The following is a 26,381-nucleotide window of genomic DNA, read 5'->3' on the forward strand; positions in this document are numbered from 1 at the left end:
TAACATTGCCATATAAGCAAAAGGTTTAATTTGGCTAGCCATAAAACCAAGTTCAACCAACTACTTTTTTTTCTTAATTTCATGAACCAAGTCAGGAATATGGTAATTCGAATAATTCAAGCCCTTTCCATGTCCGATTTTCTCCCACAAGAGGGCTTGAACTCCTTATGACCATTGGCCGCGTCGGCTCCTCTATGTGAGAGAGAGCCAATCGGCGGCGATCAGGATAATGAGTCTGTGCAACTGTCTTGTAATAGTCTTACCAAACATGTGTGTTCAATTAACACAAATCCGATAATAATTAATTAACATCAATTAACATCCGGAACTCCTCCTTCTCTAGCTGCCAATTTAAATCAAATTTCCCATTTTGCATAGCGGTGTGAATTTTCTGGTTGACGGTCTAGATCGAGGAAGACGTTCAGGCGTTAATGTAGCCTTTGTAGATCAGCGGAATATAATGACTGAATTATTCGGGTTAGGAATATGGTTGTTGTTATCTTATACCGGTAGTCTATTTCTATGTACACATGTTGGCAAATTATTTGTTTTTAATGGAGTTCAGTGTTCATTGTTTTCCTCTTTCAGTTGATGCGTTTCCCTCGGTTTTAGTATATAACTGGATATAGAACAGCTGTATATTTGTAGACACGTTTGCCTTTTCTATATACTATAGACAAACACAAGAAAAAGTTATCTTATAATACTGTACAAAATATTTGGAAATTAAAATCTAATAAGTTGGTTACGTACTTCAGAATATAAATTATTTACATAAAACCTTTTAGAATGACAATTCTGAAAGTGCTTGAAACTTTAATTAGTCCAGTCAAACTAAGTTTGAACCTCAAACTAATTGCAACAGAAAATGTTTTAGTTCTAATCTACAGCATTTAGCCCCAAATATACATACAAAAAAGTCCCATAAAATCTAACTTGAGGAAAACTTAAAATCAGCATTTTTAATTTATGGAAATTAACATTGGAAAGGGAAATAACTCCACAAAAAATAATTCTTTTTTTTTGTCAGTTTTTGATTGGTAATGGTTTTCTTAAAATTCATGTAAAAAAATAGATGATACTTTGATGGGGTTACATGTATAAGTTCGTTTTTGACTTATATAATCTTCTGCTCATGAAATGTACAAAACCGAAGTGTTATAGGTACATGTATTTTAATTTTTTTTGGCACATTTTTTTTTTCATAACAGAAATTGCAAATTTATGGCTTAATGACCATTTTGAAAAAAATGTGAAAATTTGGTATTGCAAAAGTTTTATTCAATTTGAGATTCTTTACCTTCAGGACCTTGACATGCTGAAAAATTTAATAAATGGTCAACTAATGAATTATGAAGTCTAGGTTGTAGCTTGATAAAAGATATGAAAATACCTTTAGAATTGTTTGTTTTACTCTAAATATCTCCCAAATCAATAAAAATTTATCTCTATAGGAATTTTAAAACCATGCTTTTTTTAGTTTTACTTAAGTTAGATTTTATGGGACTTTTTCTGTGTATATTTGGGGTATAATACATCTTATCGCTAATCCCGGCTGACCCGGCCGCTTGAACTTTTGACACATACAACAATCACTTTTCCATTGTGGCGTCAGATGTTTTGTTTTATGACGTCAAGATTTTACAGGAACCTGTGTGATATCCAGTAATGGCGGACAAATAGCGATAAGGTGTATGCTAAAGATTAAAACTTTAAAATCTTCTGTTTCAATTACCTCAACGTTAGGGTCAAATTTATGTTAAATTGACTGGACTAAATACATGTAGAGCCCAGATACAGTTATAACTAGTCAAAACATTTACTAAATTTTATCATCGGTATAAAGACATCATTCGTAAATATAGCTCAACATGCAGACTTCTAATACGTTCAGGTATTTCACATCCAATTTTTTATGGTAATATTCTTTATAAAGCACAAAGGTGTCAGTATTCACCTCAGAAACTTACAAAACCTTTGAATAGACTTATTAAGAAGGGATATAATTACGATACTGTTGTCAAGTCATTAAAGATTGCATATTTTGGCGTTAATATTGAGTCACTGATAAGGTCTTTGCATCGGAACTAAACACATTTATTCTAAAATACAGTTGTTGGCATGACACGGGTTATGTTCTTCTCATATATGTTATGATGATATGAAACTAAACCCCTAACGGGAAGGATTGTGCTTGATGTTCATATGATGAAATCATAATCTTTCAGTCAGTTTCATTTAAGTCTGGAGCTGGCATGTCAGTTAACTGCTAGTAGTCTGTTGTTATTTATGTATTATTGTCATTTTGTTTATTTTCTTTGGTTACATCTTCTGACATCAGACTCGGATTTCTCTTGAACTGAATTTTAATGTGCGTATTGTTGTGCGTTTACTTTACTACATTGGTTAGAGGTATAGGGGGAGGGTTGAGATCTCACAAACATGTTTAACCCCACCACATTTTTGCGCCTGTCCCAAGTCAGGAGCCTCTGGCCTTTGTTAGTCTTGTATTATTTTAATTTTAGTTTCTTGTGTACAATTTGGAAATTAGTATGGCGTTCATTATCACTGGACTAGTATATATTTGTTTAGAAGCCAGCTGAAGGACGCCTCCGGGTGCGGGAATTTCTCGCTACATTGAAGACCTGTTGGTGACCCTCTGCTGTTGTTGTTTTTTATTTGGTCGGGTTGTTGTCTCTTTGACACATTCCCCATTTCCATTCTCAATTTTATAAACTAAAGGTGTGTGAAACTGATGATATTTTCCAGTGAAAGACATGATAGGACAGTTCCGGGATACAGTAGTTAGTTATATCTGGCATGTGAATTTCATCACCACTTGACTAAAAATAAATGTAGGCATCATCACTTCCAACATGTCAAACATATGTCAAACGAACAAATGAAAAAGTTTGATCTTATACTGCACATAATTAAAATCTAATCAGTTTGTCATCCTTCCGTATTAAGTGTTGCAGGAATAGGGCTCTTCATGGTTAATTCGGCCATATTGGATAGGGGACAGATTTTATGGAAAGAGGTGGAAATAGTAAGAAAGTGTGGGAAATCCTATGCATGTTTCTAAGCAACTGCTCTGTTTAAATTTTTCACACTATTTTTACCTCCATTATGAAAATCTGTCCCCTATGCAATATGACCGAACTAACTGTGAAGAGCCCTTTTAAGATTATTCAAATGTAAATATGGAACATCAATTATATCTTAACAACCCTATTGAATGACGATTATGGAAGTGCCTGATTTTTTAAAAGAACAGGGATACAAGCACACCTTCTATCCGGTAGATGATGTCATGAAGGCGTGCGAAATTGACGATATTTAATGTGAAATACATGATTTGAGAAATTAACTATTGGCTATTGCATGAAGTTAAATATTTATCAGTTGGACAGGTTTGCAGGTCTTTGTTCAGTTAGAGCTCCTTTTCATCAGTCGGACTAGTAATTTAGCATGAGTGGGGCACGTTGTCAAGAATTTCTCAAGTTAGATATTTATAAGTTTGTACAATGTAAATGTAAATATATTGAGTATCTAGCACAGGCACTTGTTTCTATCCATTGGAAAACCCACTATCAAACTCGTAAATATACGTTGATAGTGGGTCTTCCAATGGATAGAAACAAGTGCCTGTGGTATCTAGCCAACATACCACAAAAACCATGTAATGTATGACCTTCTCATGCTTGTTACTGCTAACAAGGTAAATATTTCATTTAACCTTATTTGGTTAATACATTTCTCTCATGCTTCTTGTTTTATTCGCATGAAAGTTACAGTATTTCATTCTCAAAGATCAATCAATCAATCAATCAAAGATCAGAAGAACCCGAGACCTACCCCGTACCCGGCAAAATTTTAGTAAAGGTGAGGCCAATTTATAAGATTTGTCGTACATTTGATCGTGTTAAGAATATAATAATTATCACATTTAAAATTTGTATGCCAAACCTAGATATATACTTTTCCTGTCATCATTTGCAGCAAAACCAATATTTCATTTTCGAACTATCAAATTACTTCCTCAGATGTCACTTCTAACCCGGAAGTGTTTGAAAGCAAAACTTCCGGATTTTTTAGTCCGCAAGTTTAGTTGGCGCGGTTTTCAAAAATCCAATATATATGCGATTTTTATTGTGGAACGTATATTTGTCTCCGTTTATGATCTTATCGGTCCACTTTATATTATTTATTGAAAAGTAAATTCAAATCTGAATTCGCGATATAATATATAAAGAAAGATTAGAAGATGTGGTATGAGGGGGGATAGGACCTTTATCGGGACTCCGGGATCGGGTGTTTTTAAGCTCGGGATTTCGGGATTTACCCCTTCGGGATCCGGGAATTCCTTTTTCCAAATTTCGGGATCCGGGATTTAACTTTATTTAAATTCGGGACCTCGGGATTTCGTGTTTTTAAGCCCGGGATTTCGGGATCAGGACCCCTCCTACCCCCCTTCTGGTATGTCTGCCAATGAGACAACTCAGTCTCCATAAAAGACTAGGCCCTAACACAAAAATTTACAACTATAGGTCACTGTACGGCCTTCAACAATGAGCAAAGCACAAAGCGCATTAGTCCGAGATTACTCTGACGTCCAACGGCTGTTTTGCCAGACAAGCTACCCCAGCTTGTCTGGCAAAACATCCGTTGGACGTCAGAGTAATCTCGGACTAAAAGCGCATAGTCAGCTATTAAAGGCCAGGAAATGACAAATTTAAAACAATTCAAACGAGAAAACTAACGGACTAATTTATGTACAAAAAGTGAACACATCAACAAAAACCATCTTATTAACTATCGAGTTGACCTCCGAAGATCTCCGATGGCTTATTTGATTTGTATTGAGTGGATTGACAACTTATGTTATAAAAAAAAAGAAGGTCAGGATAAATTAAACTATCAAAAAAAGGTAAGACGGAAAAGAGTGAAAAATAAAAAGGCAGGGACAGAGCGGAGTACAACTGAAAAAAATGCAGGACGAATTTTTCATCCTAGCCAATAAAAAATTAAACTGTAGCTCCCTAGGGGATGCAAACATAAATACAGATATAAAAAAAATAGAAAGCGAAATCTTGCAATTGGATTTTTCTAGGTCTGTTTAAATTCGTATTATAGATTAAAACTATATGTTAATCGTAGTTTTTACCTGTATGGACACACACAATGCATGCATTATCTATCTGTAGCTAAAGGGTTAGCTGAAGTTCACACAAATGCGGAGTCAATGAGGTCGATTTTTTCTCTTGCAAGTGAATAATTCACCATCAATGTTTTAAGCTTATTTTGACAAAAATGAACCAGACTGTCTGCTAAAAGCGAATTATTATTTCATTATTTTACTTTCATTAATTATTGAAAAAAAAATCATATTTCAGGTTTTTTATTTATCTCGTAGCTTGTGCAGCTTTTATATATTCTTCTTAATTTAAGATTAAATAAATTACCTTTTCCTTGATATGAACACAGATGGTCGCCAGTGACGACTCTATGACAGATTTTATCCATCGGATCACCAGTGATGGTTATACACGGCTGAAAACATTTTTTGTATATATAATTCGTCTGAATAACAGTCCAACAATGTTAGGTCTGTAAATTTGCGGAAAGTTTGAAATTCGAACACATGCCACTGAGAAATCGTGGCAGCAAATCGTTTTGCACTTGGCCCGGCGCGCAAGACCACCATAGCGGTTTAGGAATCTGACACGACGCAGGCGTTGTAGAAACGACGTCACAGAAGAAAGTGTTCGAATCCCACTCGAGGAAAAACAAAAATTTTCTAACCCAAATTTGAAGATCGAACATTTTGTTTGGTTAGGTTTGAGACAAATTACCGGTATATCGGTAAAATGATAGATCAGACGACTATACTAGTATCTATTTTTTTTATTAGTATAGTCGTCTGAACTGTCATGTGCTTTGTTTATGTGACTTTTGGTGTTTCTTTGATACATATGACGTGGCTCTGTACTTATACATCCCGTCATTGTGTTGTTGTACTATAGTAAATTTGTGTACTCTTGTCTTTAATGTTTCTTAATACTAGTATATTTGGTCTGTATGCCATAATACTTCTTTGTAACATATCTGTTTGTCTCTTAAGTGATAAAAGTGTTCTGCTTGTTGACTGCTGTACCCCTATTTTTGACATTTTTACTTATCATGTCTGTTTTGTTCATACACCGTTGTCAATATAATGGAATTTATCATACAAGTAAGAGGTTTAACAAGCTTTAAAACCAGGTTTAATTCACCATTTTCTACATAAGAAAATGTCTGTACCAAGTCATGAAATTGGCAGTTGTTAATTATCCATTCGTTGGATGTGTATGAGCTTTTGATTTTCCCATTTGATTAGGGACTTTCCTTATATAATTGCCCTCGGAGTTCAGTGTTTTTATGATTTTACTTTTACCAATTGTGTCCTTTTCTCTGGTGATTTTTTGTGATTTCGCATAGTGTATGATGTATTCAAAGTACTAGAAGAAACGCTTATCCTATCGACGCATCCTGTCTGGTGCCTTTTTATACTTCATGTGATTCCCTCAGTTCTTGTTTGCTATCTTGATTTGTGTCATCCTGATAGGTGTTGGATATTTGGACATCGGTTGACTAGCTACTGTTTTCCTTCAAATAATAACTAGCATTTTGACTGCAAACGCTGGACAGATTTTAAATACCAACAGTCGATATATTTACTTATTGGTACCATACTTTATATATAATTAGAAACCTGTTTTCTTAAGGATTATAAATTTTCAATTCTCAATTTTATTAGTAGTTTTCTCGTCAATATAGCACTTTAAGAACTGTTATGTGTTTGTCGCTACTAATCTTCGTCGGTGTTTTATACAACAGGCATCGCCTTATGGTATGTAAATATAGTGCAAATGTCATGTTGTTACTTCAAAAAAATGTCATACAAGTGAGTGACTTAGACAGATATAAAATCAGGTTCAATCTAATCCATCATTTTCATCGGGAAATGCATTCACCAAGTAAGGAATATAGCAGTTGGTTTGCATTTGTTGTGTTGGATGACAACATTAACAAGAATTGAGAGTTAATTGGTGCACGCACCAAATTTTTGGGCCGGAAATATGGAGGTTGGTTTTTGGTGTTAAAAAAGTGCCAAATATTATATAAACAATCTGTATGTTGAGGGTTATTTAATCCTCAATTGCCAGAACTGGTCCAATCCAACTAGTTATGATAATAATATGAAATATAACTTAATTGTGCAGTTGATGAAATCGAATATCTTTTAAGTGCAGTTGATGAAATTGAATACCACGTATATCATGTTACCTATAAAAACTACAGAGATCGTTAACGTTGAAAGTTAAGATGTCTTTATTATGATTCTTTTCTAAATGATGAAAACCGTATATAATAATCAAAAAAGAATATAAAAAAGTGTTTTGAGAAAATAATGTATAACTATAAATCATTTCCCATGTGTCGACGACGAGTTGTTATAAAAACATGGTACCTTAAATTGTTTACATTTCTAAAATTAATCTGGGTTGGGAAATCCCAAAAATACGGGTCACGCATTCTGTTCATAATCATGAACATTTATTGTTATCAATATTTGGCATATTCGTCATTGCTATAAATATTTGGCATCTTCTTCTCATACAAAAATTTATTTTAATTAATTTTTAGAAATCTTTAATTTTCATATACCACAGAAAATAATAATGTAGATCCGCAGAAACTCATGTAACAATCTCAAACGCATATCATATAATCATATATTCAATATAAACATAATAATTACAAGAAAAAGAAAAGGAATCTGTTTAATTAAAGGGGCATTAGCTGTCAAATAATGTCCATCAATTTGACCCAAATTCTCATATTTAATTTACAATACATATATACTAAAATGCTAAAATGTATATTCAAACTGCAAAAAGCCCAAAAGAAAAAAGAAAAATTTACAGCGCATGAACTCATTAAGTATATCAGCATTTTGTGTGTATTTTAGGCGTCATCTTAATATGAGGCAGGCATAACCTGTGAATGGGGACGAAGTCTGTATAATTTTTTTTTTTGTAACTTATATATTCATAAAAAAAAGAAACCGAAATACCGTAACGTTTCCGATTTTGGTTCTGGTGTTAGGGATTTTACTTGTGACGTTATTTAGTTATGAAGTCATATTCAATATAAACAAAGAAACGCAATACACCAGGCAATGTTAATTCATATCAAAGACAAAGAATGATTAAAAATGAAATATATGTAGTATAACGTAATCAGAGATCAATATTTTAATTAGATTGGGTTAAACATGTTAGCGGGGTCCAAACCCTCCCCCTAAGGGAGACAGTGGTGTACCATATTTGACTATATCCACCTTATTCACATTCCATTTCAATTCCATGATATGCATCCCATTTAAACAGGTGATTCAACTTCATATAAGATCCTGAACGTTTAATGGTTTTCAAAATCACATTTAAAGCCAAATAATTATGTTGGATTAACTTATTTCTCACACTTGTATTCCAGTTTAGAATTTTGTTTACCTTTTTAGATTATCTAAATCCAATCTTATAAAAATTAAATTTAAAATCCGAAGAGTGAACACAGAAAATTATGAACAAAAATCCTAACAGATTTTAAAGTAAAACACTACCAGATATACTCCAAAATCATTTCTAATTTTTCATGTATATTTTCATGTAAAAGTCACACAAAATGTTATGAATGACTAATTTCTCCCCTTGTGCATTCGTGCCAATCTATTCTTGGAAAAAATAAGTCATATTTTAACATGTTTAAGACGCAAAATTGAATTGCATTTAAGAAGTGAATTGAAATGAAAATCAAAATAAATTATGCAATTTGAATCCAATAGATTTCAAACACTGAATAATACACAATGACAAAAAATGAAGGGTCTTATACAACGAATGCATAAAAAATGTTAACAGTAGTATACCGCTGTTCGAAAGTCATGAATCGATTGAGAGAAAAACACAAATCCGGGTTTCAAACTAAAACCGAGGGAAACACATCAACTATAAGAGGAAAACAACGAAACAACAGAAACACTAAAGTGCAACAAAAAAAAACAAACTAAAATGTAACACACACAGAAACGAACTATAAGATAACAACTGCCATTTTCTTGACTTGGTACTGGACATTTTAAGAAAAAAAATAGTGGGTTGTAACTGGTTTTGTGGCTAGCCAAACCTCGCGCTTTTATAACTCTAAAAGGACAACATTACATGACAGGACTACAGTATAAATATCCATCTGAAAACTGAAACTAAAACCACCTAAATAGCTATATAATGCTTGTTTCACTGACAACTGGACAATACTATGTATAAGAGTTAAAATTTAAGATTCGTTTATTATGTATATTGGTTTAAATCTTACAACTTAACATGTTTAAATCTCCATTTTCTACATAAGAAAATGCCTGTACCAAGTCAGGAATATGACAGTTGTTATCAATTCGTTTGAGGTGCTTGAGCTTTTGACATTTGATTAGGGACTATCCGTTTTGAATTTTCATCGGAGTTAAGTTTTTTTGTAATTTTTACTCTTTTCTGTACACATCGGATCGAAAAACCAAGTCATGATATGAAAATCGTTTAGGGATTTGGTCTCTGTGCCGTTTTCGGGTTTCAAAAAGGTTCAAAGCGACCTTTAACCAAACTTTTTGTGTATTCATACGTGTCCTTCCTGTTCTAGTTGAGCGTTTATGTGCACAACCTTCGCTTGCGACAGACGAATCTCTAATTGTCATGCATTTTAATGTCTTTAAGACTGTCCAGTGTATTGCATGGTACCAATTAGAAATTCTAAAAAATCATATGTAAATCTACAATAGGAAGTACAAGACTTGTTTTAAAAATGATCCCTGTGTTGTCAACAGTTTCTGGTGATTTTGGCTTTGTTTGCTGTAACGATACTGTTGATAAACTGACCGATACTAACTGTTTGATCGATGGTACATTAATGGGACCATTTTTTCGGGACTTGGACACAAAAGCTGCGTTGTGTATACGACGTAGTGTCAATGTTGAACGTCACTGTTTATAGTTTGCTGTGATGGTGTTCATATTCTTAAAGGAATATGTTCGTTGCTATTCTGCGGACTTTTTGTCATGTCCTTTACCAATAAAGGCAACAGTAGTATACCGCTGTTCAAAACTCATAAATCCATGGACAAAAAACAAAATCGTGGTAACAAACTAAAACCGAGGGAAACGCATTAAATATAAGAGGAGAACAACGACATAACACCGAAACGTAACACACACAGAAACGGACCAAGCATCAGACAAAACACCACGAGAATAACAAATATATCATGAAAACCAAATACATGAATTTGGGATAGACAAGTACCGTGCCACGTCTTATCTCAATTTCTCAAAAATAAGAGAAAACACAAACGACTCAACGTTAAAATGTAACACACACAGAAACGAACAATAATATAACAATGGCCATCTTCCTGACTTGGTACAGGACACTTTTAAAGGGGAATAAAAGTGGTGGGTTGAACCTGGTTTTGTGGCATGCCAAACCTCGCACTTTAATGGCAAAGTTAAATATAACATTGAAATGACAACATAATATTACAGGACTACAATACAAATTAATAGAACATATTAGACAAAGAAAAACATGATTAATAGATAACAAAAAGCATCAGGTTTAAAATTCAATACGCCAAAAACGCGCCTTGTCCACACAAGACTTACAAGTGACGCCCAGATATAAAAGATCGAAAGTGAAAAAAGTACAAAGTTGTACAACACTGAAGATCAAAAGTTGAAAAGATTTCGCCAAATACGGCATTGTTTTTATGCCCGGGATAAGAACATTCTTATTATATAGAACAATTCATGCTATTGCAAACAGTAAATTTTATCAAATGAATATGAAAGAGATATACATAAAGAAACTGAAGTATTAACCAAGTCAGGAATATGACAGTTGTTATCCATTCGTATGGTGTATTTGAGCTTTTGGTTTTGCCATTTGCTTAGGGACTATCCGAATTTCGGTATTTTTGTTATATTACTTTATATATGTTGAAATGTACTACTTATTATATTATTTACCTATGCGTTTCTCTGTGCTACGTGTTCTTATGTTTGTTTGTGCTGTATTACTGTCACATCGTGTAGTTATTTTAGCGATATTTTAAAACATCGCATGCAAGCGGGAGTTTTGGCTAACCATCAAACCAGGTCCAATCCATCATTTGGTCTACAAAATGTACTGTACCAAGTCAGTAATATAGCAGTTGTTATCAAAGAGTCCGTTTCTGTGTAGGTTGGCGTTTGTTTTTGTTGCACTTCAGTGTTTCTGTTGTTCTGAGGATTTATGAGTTTTTTAACAGCAGTATACTACGGTTGCCTTTATTTAAAGCTGCAAATTTTGCTTCAGTGTTGTTTTTATTTTTCTAAAGATAACATAATATAAATCAAAAAGTGATTTCATTATATGTGTTCTGTAATGCCAAGATGTTCAACTCTTCTTCAATAACATAAACATACCAATTTCTATTCACCAGATAGAAATTGTGCCCGATATATGAGAACGACAGGAGACAGTTGATAAGAACAACGATTATCTGACACATGGCCATTTCATAGAACAGATTTTAATCAACACAACCTAAAGGTAAGCTATCATTATTTTTTTTCTTAATTACTGTTAGGTATCTAAAAAACAAGGCCATAAAACAGAACACTTCGTGAGCATTATCACCTTGAGTGCATGCAATATCTACCGGTGGAAATAATGTTGCATATAAAACACCAATCATCTTTTATCTAAAGCCCAACATAATAAAACTTATTTATCGACTTTAAATATCTGAGAAGACACATATCAGAATGATACTATATTTCAGTTTCACCATTGGTTTCGCCTAATCTCTCATCCAATGATTTCTGAACTATCGGAATCGAGCCTGTAATGAAAATTGAACGGCATTATATGACAAATGAAAAATTAAGCTGGTTTGTTAGTTGCATCAGAATACATCACGTTAAGTAGATGTTATTGGGTAAATGGACTCTTGTAGAGGTCCACAAATTTGTGAAATACTAGGAAAAAACAAGTCTATAAAAGGAGTAGAGCTTTTAAAAAATATTGTTATTCCTAGTTAAGTTTTTGTCCAGTCAAGTTACTACTGAAAAAGATACAATGCCTTTTAGATGCTCACATAATTGAAGCATAGGGAAAACAGTTAAAACTAAATAGATGTTAATGATGTCATTAATGCTATTGAATCATATTTTGCAAAGTTCACGTTATCATTCAATTAAAACGTTGATCATGATTGAAGGTGAAAAGTTAGGTACACATGTATGAATTTAAACAATATATGGATATATACTAGTCCATTTTATTCCAGATAAGCTGATACCTTATCTTTGCTTGGTAAGATGATGAGCTTTATCGGAAGTGTAGATTGAAATTTGACAATACAAGTGAAGTGATCCCTTTATTGCTTTTTACAATATAGTCTTGACATTATTTGTTAGACTTACTGTTTTTCACATATGAATTTTATTCCAACTTGACACGAAATGTCATTCCATTTTATGCCGACAGATCCAAAGTCACGTAATTGTAAACAGTCTTCGTCTCCACCATTGTTGCTAGGGTTAGTTGGTCCCCATGCGGTATAAGTAAACACTTTGTCGGTTGATGCCCATTGCCAAGTGCCCTCAATAATATCATCTCTACCGCCTAACCAATATTCATTACCTATAATAATGATAATAACAATAACAAACAACTTTCTCCCAATACAATCCCAAGAAACCAATAAAAAAGAAGAAGAAAACATTTAGAGTGCAAGTCAACATCAATTCAGTATTCTCAGTTTGAAACCATACTAAAATGTCCATGCGTTGATATTTTTAACGAATTTATTCTATATATTGAGTATAATCGTGCCATCATTTTGGTAATTTTCATAATTCCAATAGACCATTGGTTGCAGTGTTCCATCACAGATGTAATAAACACTTATTGATGTATATCCCCAGTTGTTTTATTAGATAGATAAAACACTTTCAAGATAGTAATACAAATAGCTATACTAAAGACTTGTGCTATTTGAAAGTCATATTCCTAAGCTGAAATACATACATAAAAATGGCCTGTTAATGAGAATAACACTTATAAATGTTAGGTGTCAGCTGGTCCTAGCCGCTTTAACGAATTTACCTTAAAGACGCTCAAAGCAAAATAACTAAGCAAAAAGTAAAGGCTTTATACTCAAAGAAACTTGTGAAGAGTTTTGTCATATGACAAAAAGGGATCTAAAAGTAATAGCCAAACTTATCTAAGAAGAACTTTGCAGGATGTTGCAACCTTTTTCATAATAATTTTTTATGTTTTCATTAAAGAAGCACGGACTATTGAGCTGATGATACACAGTGACTTATTAACTATCAACAGAGGATTTGATCAAGTGCTGTAAAAAGTGAAAATAACACTTTATAAATTGTATGTATCCACAGTATTTTCCTAGATTTAACTTCATCAGAAACGCTCAAAATATAAATAATGAATATAATGAAAGGCCGAGCATGTTTAAGTAACAAAGCACATAAAAAGCTTTATGACCAAAAGGAAATTTAAAATAAAAGTCAAATTCATATAAGGTCAACTGAGGAAGATACATTTCTTTCATAATAAGTTTCAAATACTAGTATCAAGAAGACACATTAGACAGATGTAAATAGAAAAAAGCCTTTCTCAATAAATATATATCACCCTTCTGTTTAGATTGTTTTTCAAATGAGTGTAAACTAATATTAAGAGTAAACAATTGCATGTAAGAAAAATTACTGTTACTGTCACAAAAAATAATTTATATGTACATCACTAATTAATAAGTTATTATTCAGATAAAAGAACAGATATGGTTATATAACAATAATCAGCCTTTTCATTTCTATAGGTGTTAATGACATGACCCTGCAAGGTGTATATTTAGCAATGTGATTGTATTTCTATTTGAATTTCAATTTACTTGAACACTGGAATGAAACGTATTTTTTTGCAAAGTTTAAATTATTGAAACAATGCTAGGAAATGAATTAGCTATCCTAAAATGTGCAAATCTTGTATTCTGCCCAAATAGAATTAGTGGAGAAATGAATGAAATTGAATTTCAATCTTCTGGCAATGACTCTCAATGGTTATCTGTATAAAATGTATATATTTAGCTATAATACTATGAAACTACCATAAGTCTTTAGTCTTTTGTGTTGAAAAAAGCTTAAAAAATCATATTGCCCAGTATTGCCCACTATTACTATCGTGTATCGTGTTTCTTGTGGTTAGTACTTCGCTTAAGGGTTAGTAATGAAAGGCGTGTGTTCATATAAAATTGTATTCAAGTTATGTAAAAGGCAACGTTACGTAAACAATAGGTAACGTTAGTGACGTTAGTTACTAAGTAATTGTACAGCGGCAAATACTTGACACTGGGGCGCCGAGAAGTGATTTTTTTTATAAAGATGAAATTCAGATACAAAATGTAAAAATGATCATTGTTCATTTAAAGTCCATGTAATAAAATAGAAATCATTGAACTGTCTATTCACTATGATTGATATCAAATTAACGGCGCACTTGATAAATATAGTGTCATGAAAATAATAAGTCCATGTTTGAATCTTTAGCTTGGCTTTAGTTTTACTTAGGGCTCTGTCTCCGTGAATTTTCATCATTTCTGGTTCCCTTCTTAATGTGTGTATCCTACCATTATTATTCATTGTGTTGCTGTTTGGTTGATACATCTCACAAAAGTCTTTGTTAATTACATTCAGTTGAATTGTCAGATACTTCTCCCATTGATTCGATTTTCCCAAAACGTTTCAAATCGACTTCTTCTGTCTTGTGTTATAACATGAAAGATGAGGATGTGGGTCCAGTTGAGTCTTTCATTGGTCCAGAAAGTAGGTATCCGAGTTTTGATTCTACTGCGGTCGGGCCTGGTCCACGTATAAGTGTGTCTTCTACGATATCCCAGTAGTAATCAGAACCTATTAAAAATGAAATCCTGAATTTATCCATGTCGCTTACAGTGTGCACTAATCTAAGACCACTGAGGTAAGGCAGTTTAGAAGCATTGTATGTCATGCGATTGTGTAACGGTGCTGCAATAGAAGGGATAATCAATACTTCCATCGGTATTTTCTTCTCATTCTGAGTTTGTAAATCTATTACGGCAATGTCCAAATTGCGTATATATCTGTTTGCATCTCCAAAAGCTGATAGGCTTACTGACGAGGTTCCATTCGGTTTTAAGCTAATTCCTCGCTAATAAACGACTTCTAAAATCCTTCATCTAAAAGAATATAAGCAGTAGCTGAGCTGTCATCTACCCAAACTGGTGAGATGACTGTTTATAACAATACGTCTGTCCTTGATTTAATGTTCGATGTCGTCGTGTAACATGTTAATGCATCATTGTCGCTCTCTACTGTACTTACTATGGTATTTTGCGGTAAGGGTTTTGCTGTACTTACGCTTTCGTTTTCTTATTCTTATTACTGTCACAAAGACTAGTATGGTGCTTGTTATCTCATTTTCTACATCTAAAACGCGAGCGGCATTCTGAAACTTTATGACTTCCAAAGCAACTGTAACATACTTTTTACTGTTCAATTATAGAAAAGCGTTTTTTCTGTCTACAACATTGGTACTTTCTAGGGACGAATGCGATTGTTTGCAATAAATACAGGTTTTGGGTTTGAACTGATTTATTACAGATTGGGGTTTTGCAGTAATTTTGGGTTCAACTACTGTGTGAAATGACGCTGTGGGAGTGAAACTGTCTAATTTATCTGAATTTATTTACCAGTTTCCTGTACGTACATCTCTTTGCCGATTACATCTTTAAAGAACCTTATATCCCTATTCCCTTTTCCGTGTTCTCTGGTCATAGGTTTTTTCGTTTCGTCGGGCAATTTTCCAAATATGATATGTACTAAAAGTGATCTAAAAGTGTCTTGCAATTGTCCAAGCGACTCTAATCCCGGAAAACGTTTGATTTATGAAATTGCTCCACTTATGCTTAGCGGCACTGTTATTGTGATTTCTCCACTTACATCAATCCAGGTGGAACAGTTTTAGCGTTTGAGAGGAACACCACTCAAAACTTGTATTTTAAACGTGAAGGTGACAGTGATTTGTAGTTACAGTAATGTTTCAATAACATTCAATCACTCTTTCACTACGAAAAAGGTAAAATCACACTCTACAAAGTACTAAACTCCGAGGAAACCCATCAAACATACATATTCACTCTGTTTTTAAATTTAAATAACTTTCTTAAACTATCCTGGATTTGTATCAAACTTGGATAGAAGCTTGTCTATGATCATTAGGTAGTATCCAGTAGTAGATTTTGTAAAAAAAAATGTTTTTCCGCATTTTATGTTTAAATGGACTTAGTTTTTCTGATATTTATCTGAACCTTCCTTTCACTCTGTCTCTGTGCCTGTGGTTAAAGTTTTTAAAATTTTAATAACTTTCTTAAATTATCATAGAATCATAACAAACTTAAACAGAATAAAATTGAGAATGGAAATGGGGAATGTGTCAAAGAGACAACAACCCGACCAAATAAAAAACAACAGCAGAGGGTCACCAACAGGTCTTCAATGTAGCGAGAAATTCCCGCACCCGGAGGCGTCCTTCAGCTGGCCCCTAAACAAATATATACTAGTCCAGTGATAATGAACGCCATACTAATTTCCAAATTGTACACAAGAAACTAAAATTAAAATAATACAAGACTAACAAAGGCCAGAGGCTCCTGACTTGGGACAGGCGCAAAAATGCGGCGGGGTTAAACATGTTTGTGAGATCTCAACCCTTCCCCTATACCTCTAACCAATGTAGAAAAGTAACAATACGCACATTAGAATTCAGTTCAAGAGAAGTCCGAGTCTGATGTCAGAAGATGTAACCAAAGAAAATAAACAAAATGACAATAATACATAAATAACAACAGACTACTAGCAGTTAACTGACATGCCAGCTCCAGACTTTAATTAAGCTGACTGAAAGATTATGATTTCATCATATGAACATCAGGCACAATCCTTCCCGTTAGGGGTTTAGTATCATACCATCATAACATATATGAGAAGAACATAAGCCGTGTCATGCCAACAACTGTTTTTAGAATAAATGTGTTTAGTTCCGATGCAAAGACCTTATCAGTGACTCAATATTAACGCCAAAATATGCAATCTTTAATGACTTGACAACAGTATCGTAATTATATCCCTTCTTAATAAGTCTATTCAAAGATTTTGTAAGTTTCTGAGGTGAATACTGACACCTTTGTGCTTTATAAAGAATATTTCCATAAAAAATTGGATGTGAAATACCTGAACGTATTAGAAGTCTGCATGTTGAGCTATATTTACGAATGATGTCTTTAGAAGCCTTTTTATGTTCATAAGATAGTATCCAGAAAAAAAATTGGAAAAAAATAATTCTGTTTTTCCAACCATATATTATATATAAATGGACTTCTGCCAGTTAACATCACATTTACTCTGTGGTTAAGTTTAAATTTTTTTATAACTTTCTTAAACTATACTGGATTTTTACCAAACTTGGACAGAAGCTTGTTTATGACCAAAAGCTAGTATCTAGAAGGAATATTTGTAAAAATAAATGTTCCTGTTTTTCCGTGTATAAATTTCAAATGGACTTAGTTTTTCTTCCAGTTAACATTACATACAGTCTGCAGTTAAATTTTTTAAAAATATTTAAAAGATTCATAAATTAAAGTAGGCGAGACACTGGCTCCGCAGAACCCTTACAAATTTTTATAAATCTTGATCGTTATGTTAACTTGCTATGATGTAAATACTGCATGTGTTAAATTTGGTATAAATAGTTATCAAAGGTACCAGGATTATAATTTAGTACGCCAGACGCGCGTTTCGTCTACATAAGACTCATCAGTAAAAACATTGATGATTTTAAATGAAAAACAAGAAAGTTTATTGTACTAAACATTGTTAAACAGCTTGGCCTTTGATCGATCTGTCCCACTTCAGGTTTAAGGTAGTTTTTGATGAAGTTTGAGTCTTATCAACTTGAAACTAAGTTCACTTGTTCCCCATCAGGCTATGATATGATTTTTCTAATTTTAATGCCAAATAAGAGTTCTGACACCAATTTCACGGTGCACAAAACATAGAAAATGATAGTGCAATTGGGGCATTTATGTACTACATGCATGGACACATTCTTGTAATTATTCTAAAATTGGATTTTTACATTTTTTTTCCCTCAATGTTTCATTGACTTCTATATTTTGGTCTCAAAAGAAATATTTAATGTTTAAATAAACAATGTATTGTAAATGTATTTGAAGCTTTGTGGACGTCCATTGGTAGTTTTACTGTCGCAAATTTAGTTTACCTGGCGACGCATAATTTTATTATTACTGTCATCCAATCAGAACCATTGATACAAAATAATTGCATTAGAATTCATCATCTACATGTATAATTTCCATGTTTTGAGAAAACTTATAAGTTGTATATTGAACCTTATGTTCTAAATTCACTGTTCAAACGAACATGAAGTATTTATGCAATGCTAAATCTCTCTAGATTTTTGTATAGCATACATATCTGAGCACAGTCAGATATGTACCTTTATACGAAAAAGGCATAATCGAAAACTAAATACATATTGAGATACTGTTAGGCGCAAATACCATCTCAATTTTAATAATAATTTTCCATCTGAAGACAGTATAATTGTACCCCACGAAAAACTTATTTGTACATATATTTATTTGTAGTAGATTTGCAGTCAAGTACCCCTATAGAAGAAATTTACCATACCCATTTGAATTTTGCACACCCTGAGGCTATTTTTAATACAGTGGAGGGAAGAAAACTGTTAGACTGTGACAGGTATGAAGGAATTAGAGAAATATGATATATATATATAAAAAAAGAAAGATGTGGTATGATTGCCAATAAGACAACTGTCGACAAGATACCAAAATGACACAGAAATTAACAACTGCAGGTCACTGTATTGTAGTGTACTAAGTATACGGAAAGGAAACGAACGCTGTACGGAGATTGGTATTGCCCAGCCCGGGAAAACCCGAGTTTTCCCACCTGGGTTTTCGCGGGCGGGTAATACTTTGCCAACCCTAGCATGAGCATATGGATACTAATAGTTATGAAAGATACCAGGATTATAATATAATACGCCAGACGAACGTTTCGTCTACATAAGACTCATCAGTGACGCTCAGATCAAAATATGTAAAAGCCAAACAAGTACAAAGTTGAAGAGCATTGAGGATCCGAAATTCCAAAATTCTAGATGATGTATAGTTTGCTAGCTGAGAAAGAAACACTGTCCATAATTAGGAAAAGTGACCTCTACCAGAACCGATGTAACTGAGAGATTTTGAATGTCTTACATTCTCGAAGGTCTACTTGTGTATTTCTATTTACCGTTATTCAGTATTTTGACCATCGAGATCAAGTAGTCTGACTGTGCTTTTGTTGTCACCTCAGCAAGTCTAGCTCCGTGACCTCTACAGCTACTCTGTAGGGAAAGTAAACGTTTGCAAGATATCGTGAATTAAATTCTAGCATACATAACTTTGTTCTTCTCTGCCACTTATGGATGACGTTACAAACATTTAAACAAAGAAATAATAAAGCATAAAGTTAATAATGTAAATGCATGTACTAGGATGATACCGATTGTATTGCACATAAAATGTGTTTATGGGGGGAAAATATGCCCGGTACATATAAATAAAGTAAGATACGTTCTTTTGTAAGTGAAAATCAAAACCAAATAGGCCGATTGACCTACAATGATTTTTTGACGTGGCTCGGTATTTATGCATCCCGTCATTGTGGTATTGTGCTATGGTAATGTTTGTATTTTTGCCTTTCGTTTTATTTTATGTGCTTTGTCAGTGTACCTTTTTTTGTTTTTTGTTGTTGATAGATTTGTTTGTTTGCATAGTGGTTAATAAAAATAAAATGTTGACTCCTGCGTATCTATTTTTGATATTTTTACCTTTTCTGTCTGTTTGTTATGTTCATACACCTTTGTCAATATAATGAAATTGTATGCGAATGTCGTACAGGTGAGGAATTAAGCTAGCCATTAAACCATCTACATAATAAAATGTCTGCACCAATTAAGTCAGAATTATGACAGTTGTTATCCATTCAATTGAATAGGCTCTTTCCGCCTTGAATTTTCCTCGGAGTTCGGTATTTTTGTTAATTTACTTTATAATGACATTGTTTTATATTTTTATGAATAAATTCCTTAAATCAACGTCATACTAGTAATATTTGTTCTTGTTTTTTAAAACAGATTTGCACCTGTCCTAAGTCAGGAATCTGATGTACAGTAGTTGTCGTTTGTTTATGTAATATATACGTGTTTCTCGTTTCTCGTTTTGTTTATATAGATTAGACCGTTGGTTTTCCCGTTTGAATGGTTTTACACTAGTAATTTTGGGGCCCTTTATAGCTTGTTGTTCGGTGTGAGCTAAGGCTCCGTGTTGAAGGCCGTACTTTAACCTATAATGGTTTACTTTTTAAATTGTTATTTGTATGGAGAGTTGTCTCATTGGCACTCACACCACATCTTCCTATATCTATGTTCAAATCTTTTCTTTCTATTTTGCGCTTTTGCCTTTCACACAATATATATACCTCTGCCAAATACCAATTGAGAGCATCTTTACTAAACATATAACACGAATCTTCAAAATGGTTCCATCCTAAATGACATTCACTTTTGACACCTAACAATGAAAACAACATATAGTATGATAGTCTCAGCGTTGTTGATCAAATAAACTTGAACAAAGTTATGAGTAAAATTTCTGTCAATTATAGAAAAATTGAACCTTTAGTCCATTGTTTATAATTTAACCTGGCAATTAATATGTCACTGTCTTTTTTCCCCATTAAAACAGAGTTTGGGCGGGACTGTCTGGGTTAATTACCCATAATTACCCATTGGTGGTCGTGGGCTATTTTTTTTTATAACATTTAAATAAGGAGAATGGTCTGCGTGACTGAGAAAAAAACTATCCACCAAAGTTTAAATGAGGTGGATGTAAGCAATTAAACGGCCTTAAACCATGAAAAAACCATACCGTATAGTCAGTTATACTATTTGCGAAAACCAAATATGACAAATATGAACTAACGATAACCACTGATCTCCAGGTTCCTGATTTCTGATCGAAAGAATGTGATGGGGTTTCAATGTTCAATTATAATTTTTGCCAATATGCTTTGTCTATGTGCATTTTTGTGTTTCTTTCTTACATATGACTTGGCTCTGTACTTATACATCCTGTCATTGTGTTATTATGCCATGGTTATGGTTTTTATGGTTTGTTAATATATTTGTTTGTTTTTAGAGTTATTAAGATGATAATACAATGTTGACATTTCGACATATTGTGTCGGATTGTTTTGTTCACATATCGTTGTGTTATATTAATGGAATTCAATGCGACTGCCATACAAGTGAGAGGTTAAGTTAGCTATTAAACTAGGTTTAATCCACCATTTTCTGCAAAAGAAAATGTCTGTACCAAGTCAGGAATATGACATTTGTTATTCATATGTTTGAGCTTTTGATTTTGTCGTTTGATAAGGGACTTCCTTTTTTAATTTGATTTCAGTATTTTTGTGAATTTAATTTTAAACTTGTTTGCTGGCGCAAAACCCTTCCAATAACCTAGGACAGTGGTGTGACATTATAACATTAGAACAAACTATTGGAAAAATAAAAAGGGTTTTACCCATATCAGATTGATACAAAGCAGTAAACATATAACGAAAAAATTGACCGGACGTGACATCGTATTTTATACAGCTCACAAAGGGAAGATCTGAGAGAACTCGCTGATACTGACAGCTAGTTCACAGCCACAAACAACTAAAAGTCATGTATCTAAGACTAACGTATCAATCCTAACAGATGCAACCTCCAACGGATTTAGCCATAACATCGACGGCATTACTGGGCGAAAAAAACGTGACCTTTTGCAATGCCAAAATATAGGTATCGCCAGATTGTAGTACCGTGAATGTGTATATGAGTTTAACATTGATATTTAATATTGCTTTAATCTATTAATTAAGAAAATATCAATGTTTGTACTTAAAAGAAACAGTATTCAAAGATCTTATGACAGTATTGAATTGGTAACCTTATAGAACAATTTTATTTAAAAGAATGATTAGTCCTTACTCTTTAGTCGGGTTGTTATATCTTATACAAATTCCCTGTTTCTATCCTCTATTCTATTTAATGTGAATATTTGTTTGTTAGCATAATGACTCTTAACAATGTCATTGACTTATTTCATAGCTTATTTCAAATTATCATTGTTAACAAGACGATTATTCTTACCTGCTGCATGAAGGAAAATAATACAACAGACTAAAGACAAATATTGGAAACAAGCCATTTCTTAATATGGAGATAATAAGGTGTAGATTTGATAAGAACACATGTATAGCCTTTACCTACTTCCGTCTGATAAACTGCACGGCAATACTAGTACTGTAATTTAGTCGTTATCTTTAACAGAGTCGATAGCACTCGTTTCAGTGAACCAAAAACATCTTTTTCCACCAAAAAAGAAAAAAACAACTTAAAACAAGAATGTGTCCATAGTACACGGATGCCCTACTCACACTATAATTTTCCATGTGCAATGGACCGTGAAATTGGGGTCTGGACTTTAATTTGGCATTTAAATTGGAAAGATTATATCATAGGGAACATGTGTCCTAAGTTTCAAGTTGATTGGATTTCAACTTCATGGAAACCTACCTTGACCAAAAACTTTAACCTGAAGCGAGACAGACGGACGGTCGAACGGACGCACAGACCAGAAAACATAAGGCCCTTATATTGTAGGTGGGGCATAAACAACATGTTTAAACAAAATAGTATCGCACTTTATTTACTTCGTATCAAATTCAATTTCTAGAAAGAAGTAGCAATTTGCAGTTAGCAGTGCTGCTATGGTACTCGCTGCCAATTTCATGTTTTGTGAGTTAATCCACCATTTGGTACATAAGAAAATGCCTGTACCAAGTCAGGAATGTGATCATAGTTGTTATCCTAGTGAACAAGTTCAAAATCCCACACCCAGTGTACAAGGAAAAGCTTACATTGTTTTAATGACATAGGTATTTCTGTTACTTTAAGATATGATTATTTTATATAAAATGCTCCTGAGTTACATTTTGCACTCTATTTGGCCTTTTAAACATTTTTTGATTCGAGCGTCACTGGTGAGTCTTTTTAGACGAAACGTGCGTTTGGCGTAAATATAAAATTTTGATCCTGGTATCTATGATGAGTTTATTTGCAACCACTGGGTCGATGCCACTTCTGGTGGAGATTTATTTCCCCCGAGGGTATCACCAGCCCAGAAGTCAGCACTTCTGTGTTGACTTGAGTTATCATTGATATGTTCATAATTATAAATTGATTGTTAACTAAACTTTGATGTTTGAAAAACTAAGGCTTTTCTACCTCAGGTATAGATTACCTTAGCTGTATTTGGCAAAACTTTTAGGAATTTTTGGTCCTTTATTCTCTTCAACTTTATCCTCTATTTTGCCTTTTAAACATTTTTTGATTCGAGCGTCACTGATGAGTCTTTTTAGACGAAACGCGCGTCTGGCGTAAATATAAAATTTTGATCCTGGTATCTATGATGAGTTTATTTGTAATGTTTATGTTAGTAGCTTAGATCTTTACCTTAAACAGAGTGACTTAAAATGCAATATGGATTATTTTTGTGACCATATTTTTAGTAAGGTTGCATTCTCCTTTCTTGTATTTCATTTAGTATCCAGAAACCTCCTTTCTGTACATGTAGTCTAATTCTAGTTGCTGTAGTACTGGCCTTTGATGTGGTGACCTCTAAACCAATTTCCCTCTCATATATGTACCACATATCAAATTATGCTTGAAATACCATCAAAAACAACGTTCATGTAACGGCAAACATTTCAGTCTATTCTTAGTAAAAAAAACTTTGACCTATAATGATCTACAAATCATAATATGGAATCATTTATCCCATATGTATAATATAAATAAAAAATACCGAATTCCAAGGTATATTCAAATCGGAAAGTACCTTATCAAATGGCAAAATCAAAGGCACATCAAACGGATGGAAAACAACTGTCATATTCCTGACATGGTTCAGGCATTTCCTTTTGTAGGAAATGTATGGTGGATAAAATCTGGTTTTTATACGCCCGTCTTTTAGACGGGACGTATTATGGTATACCGTTGTCCGTCCGTCCGTCCGTCGTCCACTCTTCGGACAATTCCTCAAAAACACTTTCACCAATTTCCATGAAACTTATGTGAATTGTTTATATCTATTGACGTAAGCTCCCTTTCGTTTTTTTTTAATTTCAGATTTTAAGTTTTGGATTTATGGGGCTTTATTCATATTAAAGGGGGGATTTTCAACACTTCGGACAATACCTCAAAAAGTCTTTCGCCAATGTCCATGAAACTTTGGTGAATTGTTTATATCTATTGATGTAAGCTCCCTTTCAATTTTCATAAATTTCAGATTTTAAGTTTTGGATTAATGGGGCTTTATTCATAAAAAAGGGGGATTTTTAACACTTCGGACAATAACTCAAAAAGGCTTTCACCAATTTCCATGAAACTTTGGTGAATTGTTTATATCTATTGATGTAAGCTCCCTTTCAATTTTTATAAATTTCAGATTTTAAGTTTTGGATTTATGGGGCTTTATTCATAAAAAAGGGGGATTTTTAACACTTCGGACAATAACTCAAAAAGGCTTTCACCAATGTCCATGAAACTTTGATGAATTGTTTATATCTATTGATGTAACAAATAATACTTAATAAAATCTGATGAAAACATAAAATTTGTAAAATCTTTAGTTCAATTTAAAACATTAAATTTCTTGTAAAAAATAGGTTCCATGAATGTCATACGTTTGTACTATTATTGAATGGTTGCAAAGATGAAAGCACATTAGCAGTCCCTGAGATACTAACTGTTCACTGAGGCATGTATCATTTTATGATAACATTTTTACTATCTAAGCTATGGATAAAAATCAAATACTGTTTTTGCATATAGGATGTTTTACTCTTGTTAAAATTGGTTGCAATTGAAATCACAAATGATACCTTAGCATTACAGCTTTTTTTTTTTATAGAGTTCGGTTTCGGTGGAAGGGTTGCGCGCAATAGAAAATGTTATAAAACATAACTAGTCTACAATAGCACATAATAAGTGAACAAGTGACAACATGAAAATCCTAACATGTGACTAAATATTCCTTAAATGTTAAAGGGTGTCATTTTATGAAAAAAATAAGGAAATCAAGTCTCCTAAACATTTATCAATATGATCATATTGTGAATATTCTAAACAATAAAAAGGTAATAATCATTATCAACCATATTAAGCACCATTTGAACAACTTTTGCATACATCTTTGTATAATTTAGTATGGATTCCTTACTGTGTTCAACAGAATCTAACTATGAGCAATATACCCCAAGAAAATTACCTTCTTTCAAACTACTATAAAATTTGGAAATCAGCCATAGAATTACTAAAACCCATAATCTTATATCACTTTCCTTATATTGCATTGAAGACTTCTATGTTATATGCCAATGTTAATGATATTTGTTTTTATGCTAAATATTGAAAAGCTGAACTAGGTTTAATCATCAGTGTCTTCTTCACTGTAATCACTGTCCTCATCATCAGAAAAATCCTCATTTTCATTCTCAGAAGAGGCCTCCTCATCATCAATGAAATCTTTATCTTCATCATCAATGAAATCCTTACTTTCATCACCTACTTCCTCATTTAGATTATAACTTTCAGTAGAGTCACTTTCACCATCTTCACTTTCCCTGTTATCTTCTTTCTGCTCTTCATTGTCATTGTAGTCTTTTTTGCCATATTTACACGCCCGTCGTCTTTCAAACAACGGGCGTATCATGCGCTAAAGCACAGCCCTTTATTATAGCTAGCTAAACCTCTCAGTTGTATGAGAGTAGCATTACATTCCATTATATTGAACATTACAATGTATGAACAAAAAAAAAACAGTCATAATATGTAAAAATGTCAAAAATATGGTACAGCAGTCAGCATTGTGTTATAATCTTAATCACTATTAAAACAAAACAAAAAAATGTCTACAGAAGTCAACATTGTGTAATAATCTCAATCACTATAAAACAAACGAATATGTCTACAGCAGT

At 33.1% G+C, this 26,381-nt stretch overlaps 2 protein-coding genes across 11 annotated transcripts in view; both read right to left on the reverse strand.

Annotated features, from left to right (window-relative positions):
- Positions 1-4,071, reverse strand: part of LOC139488439 (SH2 domain-containing protein 4B-like) — a 50,906-nt gene extending 46,835 nt beyond the window's left edge. For 4 of the 10 annotated variants that reach the window (XM_071274035.1, XM_071274040.1, XM_071274039.1 and 1 more), the window contains exon 1: positions 3,948-4,071. The gene's annotated coding sequence lies outside the window, so the exon portion shown is untranslated. Of the gene's footprint in view, positions 1-3,670; positions 3,833-3,947 lie in introns of those variants that run through there. The other 6 variants (XM_071274037.1, XM_071274041.1, XM_071274033.1 and 3 more) reach the window with 4 other exon arrangements.
- A 7,744-nt stretch (positions 4,072-11,815) lies between these two features.
- On the reverse strand, positions 11,816-22,601 carry LOC139488415 (C-type lectin domain family 4 member E-like). The gene is made up of 5 exons (XM_071273982.1): positions 22,492-22,601; positions 20,772-20,863; positions 19,542-19,635; positions 12,561-12,780; positions 11,816-11,977 (listed from the first exon to the last, which is right to left on the reverse strand). Exons 1-5 carry the CDS (start codon positions 22,547-22,549, stop codon positions 11,944-11,946), a joined length of 498 nt encoding a protein of 165 aa, XP_071130083.1. The 5' UTR covers positions 22,550-22,601; the 3' UTR covers positions 11,816-11,943.
- Positions 22,602-26,381: the final 3,780 nt, after the last annotated feature.

The sequence above is a fragment of the Mytilus edulis genome, chromosome 9 (genome assembly GCF_963676685.1).
Source record: "Mytilus edulis chromosome 9, xbMytEdul2.2, whole genome shotgun sequence".
Lineage (NCBI taxonomy): Eukaryota > Metazoa > Mollusca > Bivalvia > Mytilida > Mytilidae > Mytilus > Mytilus edulis.

Bases quoted from the DNA above. Each gene is read 5' to 3' on its own strand.
- LOC139488415 (XM_071273982.1), bottom strand. From the start codon at position 22,549: ATGGCTTGTTTCCAATATTTGTCTTTAGTCTGTTGTATTATTTTCCTT. The intron at 19,636-20,771 runs GTATATATATTG...CTTTCCCTACAG, and splicing joins TCAATTGGTATTTGGCAGAG to AGTAGCTGTAGAGGTCACGG. The intron at 11,978-12,560 runs GTAAGTCTAACA...TTTTCATTACAG, and splicing joins AAATTCATATGTGAAAAACA to GCTCGATTCCGATAGTTCAG.